The sequence below is a fragment of the Elgaria multicarinata genome, chromosome 6, assembly GCF_023053635.1.
Source record: "Elgaria multicarinata webbii isolate HBS135686 ecotype San Diego chromosome 6, rElgMul1.1.pri, whole genome shotgun sequence".
In the NCBI taxonomy this organism is placed as follows: Eukaryota; Metazoa; Chordata; class Lepidosauria; order Squamata; family Anguidae; genus Elgaria; species Elgaria multicarinata.
The window spans coordinates 42,060,859-42,069,203 of record NC_086176.1 but is presented as its reverse complement, the minus strand read 5'-3'; the positions used below and the strand labels follow the sequence as shown (position 1 = coordinate 42,069,203).

The window sequence follows — 8,345 nt, the reverse complement described above, 5'->3', positions numbered from 1 at the left end:
CGGCTCCGCTCGCTGTCGCTATCGCTTTAAGGTCGTAGCGAGGGGGGTGGGGATGTGTGGAAGCGCGGCGGTTGTGGTGGTCGGCGCTTGTCTCGCGAGAGCAGCGTTGGCGCCGTGACCTCCATGTGAGAGCCGCGGCGGCTTGGTAAACAGTCCTCGGGGTTAGGACATGGCTCCCGCCGGCGCCCGTTAGCTCAGCCTCGCCGGGCAGTTCCCCGCGCTGAGCGCTGACAGACGCTGCCGCCATTTGGAGCTTGCTCCATCCAGCCGGGTGTGTCGTGGGAGCGGGGTGGGAGGGCGTTCGGGTGGAGGAGGGACCGAGGCGGCTGGCGGGGCAGGGAGGAAGGCCGGCCGGCAGTTGAAGAGACCCGCGGTGGTCCTCGGGATTAAGGAAGGGGATTTCCCTGCCCTGCTGTCCCTCCCCTTTGCCTTTCCTACACCGCCTGGGCGAGCTGCAAAACCCAGAGGCGGGAATCGCCTTTCTCCTCCCCATTCCCTCCTCCGGGAGCTGGGAGTGCGCCATGTGGATCCAGGTCCGTACCATCGACGGCGCGCAGACCCAGACCATCGACGACCTCAGCCGCCTCACCAAGATCGAGAGCCTGCGCGAGAAGATCCAGGAGAGCTTTCGCGTGAGCCCCGACCGGCAGCGCCTTTTCTACCGGGGCAAGCAGGTGAGGCGGCCGTGACACTCGCCCCCTCCCCAGGTTCTCGGGGCGCGTTGCCCGCTCGAAACCCGTTCGCTGGTGGCGCTCGCCCTGTCCGTTCCCTAGGCTTTTGTTGACTTCCTTCCTCGCCGGAGGGGAAGGAAGAAAGGAAGCCGCCCGAGGAAGTCTTTGTGCCAAGGGAGGGGAAGGGATGGCGGGGAGCGGCGGCCGTTTCGTCCCGCCCCTCCCCCACGCTCCGTTTCCAATGCCGTGGCTCGCTCTGCCCGGGCGCCTCCGTCTCTCGCCTGCGGCTGGCTGGGCCGGGGAATCGCCGCGTGGGGGAGGCGGGCGCCGGACGCCACCTCCGCCGCCACCGCCAGCCTCAGGGTGGGGAAAGGGAACAGATGAGGCAGGTTGCGCGGGCTGCTTCTCTGGTGCCTCGCGCTACTTCCGGTGGTTCAACGGTCTCCAGAAACTTTTGGTACTTTCTCCGCTCCCCTCAGCTGCCTGCCCGAGGAAGTGGCAGCTGGTCCTGGAAAGTTCCCCTTATTTTCGTTTTGGTCCCGTTTTTTTCTCGCCACTTCCTCTTCTTTCTACTCCATCCTCCTGGTGTGGAGGACCACTGGCTTGTACTGGTCGAAAGGTCAGCCTTTCTCGAAATCGTACCTGGGTGCAATCTCTCGACCACTAACGAGCTTTAGCGTCACTCACTCATACACACACCATTCTTCACTAAGTGGGTTTCCCCAAATGGCATTGAGAAGGTGTGTGAGTCCTTCGAGCTGTCTAAACATGTATGGATGTTAATGCAAGCTGGTTCTTGTTAAAGGATGGAGTGGGGAAATCTGGAGTTCCTCCCGCTGCAGCCCCTCATGCCCCCAATTTTCCGGGCAATTGTTAAGGGTGCACAGCAGGCTGCAGAGTGGAGGTGATTCAACCCCCTTCCAGATTCCTGCTTCATTGCCTTACACCTCCAACACGTGGCTCAGTCATTGTGCCTTTTCAGCCACCATTTTCTGGCTATTGGTGGCTAGGTCTAACCATACATGTTGCCATACATGCATAAATCACTAGGATTTGGTGGGTTATAAGCTCTGGAAAGTATTTGTTTAATATGGTAAGCAGCATATAAATCCCTTCAATCAGTCTATGAATAACGTAGGATGTAAATATGCCTCTCTGTCTTGGAACATGTTATGGCCAGTCTTCTAATGGACCATGAACGACTGAGGATGAGACCAAGTATGCAAAGAGTGCTGCATAAAATGCAGCAGAAGAATCCAAACAGATATTTGTGAATATATATTGTAGGAACTCCTTGAATACCTCTTAATGAAAGGAATCAAGGCTGTTGTAGAAAATGTTGCTGATAATTAGGCAGGTCTCAAAATGCTTTGCATGGCTGGTCGCTCAAACACCTTTCCTGTCCAGCACTTGAGACATACCCATGCAAGGCTTTTTGTGGCTCATTCAGTGCACCTGAGACCTTTAAGCCAATGCACATAACACCTGTGGAATACAGTAGGCTATGATGTGTGCTCTAAGGTAGTAGTATTGCTGCTGTGCAAAACACCTCTGCAGTTTTGTTCTTGCAAGCTAAGAGGAACTGCTGAAAACATTTCTTGTTTGTTCCTAGAAGCTCTTGGATGAAATGTCCCTAGTCAAACTGAGAATAGCACCAATTAATTTTGATACTAGTAGTCAAAAAGCATGTAGTGGTAGAACACTGCTGAGGTAATGACAGGTACTATAATTCAGGTGGCATTGCAAAATCTTATTTGGGGGGATCCTGTATTGCATGACTTTTCAGAAACTGATAGTGTAAAAGTCCAAAATTGGAACTTGGGACTTCATACCTGAAAGACCACCTTCTCCCATATGATCCTGTCCTAGTATTAAAATATTTAGGAGAGGTCCTTCATTTGCTACCACCCCCCTGAGTGACACATTTGGTGGTGATGCAAGAGAGGGCCTTGGTGGTAGCTCACAGACTGTTGAACTGCCGGGCCTTTTGGGTTGGATGCTATTTTTATTATATTGTGTTTTAATGCATTTGTAAGCTGCCTTGAGTGCCATTTTTTCTGGCAGAAAGTTGGGGTACAAATCTAATAAATAAATAAATAATTACTTGTTTGTTCAGTCAGCATTCCTGCTAATATGATAGGGTGCCACAGCTGGATTTAAATATTAGAACAGTGTTATACAAAATCACAGTAAATGACTAATGCAAATAGGTTTATTCTGATGCTGATCTGTGGTTTGAAGCGGATATGTTGAATGGAGGGGGATTTTCAAGGTGAGGGAAAGTTTTTGTTCCTCTGCCCAGGATATACTCTAAGAGAGCACTCTTGTGTAGTGAAAGAACTTCACTCCATCAGTTTGCATATGCTTCTACACAGGTGTGGTGTGACAGCTTGGTGCTTCCATTGCAAGTTGATTGGGCCTGCCTGATAGAAAGGTGAGCCTTTCTCTCACTTAACTTGAAGGTGCTTCTTCCCATCCTCTGCCCAAACATCAATGACTCATAGTAAAGGGATTTCTATGCTTCTTCCAGAACTGTTGGGAATAGAAACATGGCTTCCCCAATGTTCCACAAAACATTTAGGGTCTGATGACTGTCCACTGTATTCTCCAAGTCAGTAATGCCATTTTTACTTCTGAGCTGTTCCTGATTAGTCATGAATCATGATAGGAAAATCTGGGCCTGTCCTTCCACTACGATGAGGCTGCATGTTTTTCTCTTTATGTATACTACCTCCTTCTACATTACTAGGGAAAGTTGAACTGCTCCAATGAAGGGCAGGTGTATTACTCTTTATTATGAATTGTTTTGTCTTCCTCCCCACCCTCCACTTCTAATAGGATGGGATGTGTCCTCCTCTTGCATGGTTCTAGGCATTCTTAAGTTTTTACTAGTACAGAGCTTTCATCTGCACAATCATACTCACATATTGCTAGGTAAGAGAGGTTTTTTTCTGTTATGCTTCAGTTGAGGATAAACTTGTAGGTATTCCTCCACATCTTCTGCATCCACATCTTCTGCATGCTAGATAGGTGATGCGAAAGGCCTCATCTTTACAGGGTTCACATGTTATTTGGGGAAAGAAAATATCATCTCTTGACTTCTCAGTGTAAAGTTGGAGTGGGCTTCAGATATTCTATATCTGAAGGGGATTCATGTACTCTAAGTGCCCAGAGACATTAATGTCTGGATAAGTTAACATCTGGACACATGGAGGGCAGGGGGCTATAATGTAGCACAATGCTTGATGACAGAATAACTGGGATTCCAGCACTGCAAAAAAGAAACAACTCCCTGCCCCAAAGAGTTTACAATCTGAACTTGAGCCCTGCTAAAGGAGAAAATAACAAGGAAGGGTGATGTCAGGGTAACAATGGATGAAAGTGAGCAAATCCTGTCTTTATTTCAAGTATTTTAAAGAAGGTTTTCAGGGCTATGTTCTCCTCCCCACCCCCCAAAGTGATAAAACAAGATGCATTTTGAAGGTGATAACATCAGAACAGATGTCCAGAATTACTTGTGAAGTTGCTCTGCTGACATAAGCTATTGTATCAATCAAAGGCAGTTTGGAAGACAAAGTCCTTCAAGGAGTGCCTAAATGCAAGAGTAGAAGGGGAATAAGTCTATTGGAAGGGAGTTCCAAAGTCTTGGGGCTACTATCAAGAAGGCCCTTTCTCTAGTGCACACCAACCTCACTGTCTTAATGGCGGGCACTCAAGAAGAACCCCCAAGGTACATCTTGTCACACAAGCAGGATTATATGGGTAACCTTCAGGTTACCTGGTCCCAAGCATTAAAAGCTTTAAAGGTTAAGACCAGCACTTTGAATATTTGTTTATTTAGTCCTCATTTCAGTTGGGAATGAAAAGTATAAACACAGCCATCTTTAACAGTGTCCTCTAGATGTTTTGGACTGTAAGTCCCATCATTCCTGACCAGTGCTATGCTGATGAGCTAATGGGAGTTGTAGTCCAAAACATCCAGAAGGCACTGCATTAGGGAAAGCTGGTATAAGAGAAGTGTAGGTGTGCTTTTTTAACCTGGATGGGCTAATGGGTCTGAGGTACTTTGAGGATAATCCATTTGGCAAGCTTTTTACATGGACTACATGGATTGGGTGCTGGTATGGCATGATTTTGTTGCCAGTGATATGCAAACCATGTAGAAAGGTGGTTGTTTGTAAACTTAAAATGTAAAAAATGAATGAAATGAGTGTGTGTGCACATGTTTATGAGAAAGAAAGCTTCGTGCAGGGTCTAGTTTCAGTTCAAGTCACTTCTGAAGGAAGGCTGCTTTATCTCGGGAAGCACCAGAAAGAGTCTGAAGGGGCCTGATTTGGCTCAGGCTTTGGCTGAAATGGATTCTCATCCCTAGTAAATACTGCTTTGTAATGTGTGAAACATCTGTATGTAGGTTGTGGTCACATTAACTATATCAGTGGAAGTTCTCAGTTTTGAGTGGTTTGAATTTCTGTCTTAGAAAGAAGCATGTTACTTTGACCTTGTTCAGATGTCACGTAAACCACAAAGGTTAAGCATTTTAAGCTAAACATTGTGGCTTAGCGTGTCATGTGAACCATTCCTAACCATGATGGCTGCATAACAACGGTTTAAACATACTCACTAAGCATTTACTAAGCAGCCTAACCATGGCTTAGTGTGTTGTCTGAATAGGCCCATTGACATCCAAGCCTTTGTATAGAACTGTTTAGCAAAGATTGATGGTAGTACTAATCTTAAAGGGCACAGTGCATATCTTGATAATGCAGATTTAATACTAGAGCAAACTAATTGCTTTTAGTATAGCAAGATCTCTGTATGCTACTACGTTGTACAGTTGTTTAGTCTCATGATCCTTAATGCAGAAAAAGAAGTAGCGTGAGATTTGTTAGTACTGATAGCCATTGATAGCCTTCGCCTCCAGGAATTTATCCAACCCCCTTCTAAAGCCATCCAAATTGGTGGCCATGACTACATCCTGTGGTACAAACACCTCTAAAGCTGGGGTACACAACACTTCTTGCCCTTGAGGGCTGCATTGTATGTCTCCTGGGGGACACATACATGCACACTCTCACAGACTGCCTTCTATGACACTATCTGGGAGACACTCTGTGGGCTCTGTGGTTCCTGCCATAGAAGCTGCCTTTGTAGAACATTTGTGGAAGGAACTGAGCCAGTTTCCCCTGCTCCCTTTTTGTGGGGACACTGCTGTTGTGTGTTTTTCAGTGACTGAGAAGGCTGCAGTCTTTGCGGGGGCACTAGACAGGGTTGTGACCCACAGACCACATATATACACTCTTAATTTAAAGTTACAAGAATGGTAAAAAAGAGTTTTGTATCTAATAAAGGTTTGTGTTATAGTGAGCTGATGCCTATAAATTTGGTGCTGTAACTTTTGAAATACAGATAACTACCAAGTCTACTGGTATTTGCCATTTAGCAGGTGTCTTTTTTCTTTCATTACGGTGTCTACAATAAAGTATAAATGTTCACAACTACCATTGTGGCTTTATTTTTTAAGATATATTTGTCCCTAAGACTATCCCCCTGCCCTTTTGTTATGAAGTTGGTAGGATTAATGCATTCCATTCTCCTTTCCTTTTGTTTAAGGAAAGTCTTAATTCCCCCATGAAGCCCGAACCACCACATTAGTTGCCCTGCAGTGGAAATAGGGAAGCCAGGTAGACATGTGATCATTATTATTTTATTGTTAGAGGTAAATATTTAATATACTATAGGATCAGGTCTCTCTCTCTCTCTCTCTCTCTCTTATACAGAATACACATCTGTGTAGAACCCCTTATGCTGGAGGTGTATAGTCTGCTGCTGTTATATCTAATATTACAGGAAAGACTAAGCTCTGCAACAGAGTATGGTGGGGAGAGGCAGAAGTACAGAATTCTTTCTAGTGGTATCCAGCTTTCACATAGCTTCTTCTTAGTAGAAAAGGAAGCCATCGAGCCTTTGTTTTTTGATGGACATAAAAAAAAAGGCTAAATATGTATGGTTACATTGCCATTCTTATTTTTTGACCCTTCCTGGAGATATTGTAAGAGTTTTATATAAATCTCCAAGCAGGGTGGATTTGATTTAAATCAATTTGATTTAAATCATGATTTAAATAACGATTTAAATCACTACTCAGAAAGACTCGATTTAATCATGTGACTACCCCCCCCTCCAAGTGCACTCTTCCACGCTATATTTTACAGCTCAGAGTTATCAAAGACTCATTCTTGCTGGTATAATCTTAATATTTACAACTAGATGAAGGTTTCATTTTTAGAATAGCAACTTTTCAGATTAGTTTTACAGTTATATCACAAAAATACTGATTTGGTTATACTATTAGAAACACATCATAGATAAATGATTATGAAATTATTGCGAGGTAAAGTATCTCCAGTTTAATAGGTTAACCATTTAGATTTGGACAACTTCTCTGCTGTACTTTATTGGCAGGAGAAAAATAATCTTACAGAAACCTCTGGAAGAGCATGACATTGTGAATGGATTAATGGAATTCATTTACCAAAAAATTTAAACAGCCTCATGCTACATAATTAAAAACTAATCCTTATTTCATGATGAATAACTTTTGGACTATAATGTATCTTAAATAGAAAACTATCTTTAGATAGATTTTTCCTCAAAAAACATTTTATTAAAAAAAATCCAATTTAAATCAAAAAATCCAATTTAAATCAAAAGCTATTTTTTGTTTTTAAAAAATCATTTTTTTATCCACCCTGTCTCCAAAATTAAGTTAAAAACAACCACAGCAACCATAGGCAATAATTACAAACAGAAAAAAAAACTTACTTCATAATTGAAAAAGGTGAAATGGGGCGATCATACATTAAATTAATATGTTATAGCTTGCAGTAAGCACATGCAACAAGGGATTGCTTCAAACTTAGTCATACTTTGAAAAAACACATTGAAAGCAATGGGTATTTAGTTAATCACAACTAACTTGTGCAATTGATTTTAATAGGTCTAACCTCAGTGTGAGAGAGTCTGGATCCAACTGATTAACACTTGCAATGCGCTTTATCTTTGTGTTAGCATGATCAGTAAAAAGAAATGAGTCTTGTGGCATCTTAAAAACCAACAAATCTATTATGGCATAAACATTTGCAGACAAAGAAGACACTTGTTAAAAACTGTCATAAGAACATGAGAGCCATGCTGAATCAGACCAAAGGTCTATCTAGTCCAGCATTCAGTTCACACTGACCGGATTAGGACAATCAGTGGTGAAAAGAAGCCATGGTGGCTTCATTTCCCTGCTCCGCACATGCTGCTTGCACACACACCATTTCCCTAATTACCCTTGCCATGATGCAGCTTGCTGTATTATCTGAACCCGGCAAGATGTGCAGTGTGGTTGGTTCCAAACCACCCTGCAAACCATGGCTTGCTGTAGCGGTTATGGGCTGGTTTCTAACCCACCTACACTGCATACCTTGCTGGGTTTGGACGTGACATGGGTAATCAGGGAATTGGTGGGTGCGAAGCTGGCACAAGTGGGAAAAAGACCAAACCCAGCCACTGAAACCAACTAGCCTACAAGAAGTAGGACATGAGTACAAGTAGGCCATGAGTACAATAGCACCCTCATGTATGTGTTCGCCAGCAACTGGTATACAGAGGTATACTGGCAATACTATA

The 8,345-nt window shown here is 44.0% G+C and overlaps 1 protein-coding gene across 2 annotated transcripts in view; it reads left to right on the top strand.

Moving 5' to 3' along the window:
• The first annotated feature begins 299 nt into the window (after nucleotides 1-299).
• The window catches only part of UHRF2 (ubiquitin like with PHD and ring finger domains 2), a 62,090-nt gene continuing 54,044 nt past the window's right edge, over nucleotides 300-8,345 (top strand). The window contains exon 1 of one of the 2 annotated variants that reach the window (XM_063129275.1): nucleotides 300-674. In XM_063129275.1, coding sequence (XP_062985345.1) covers nucleotides 522-674 — 153 coding nt within the window. In that variant the 5' untranslated portion in view covers nucleotides 300-521. The remainder of the gene's footprint in view (nucleotides 675-8,345) is intronic. The other variant, XM_063129276.1, reaches the window with a different exon arrangement.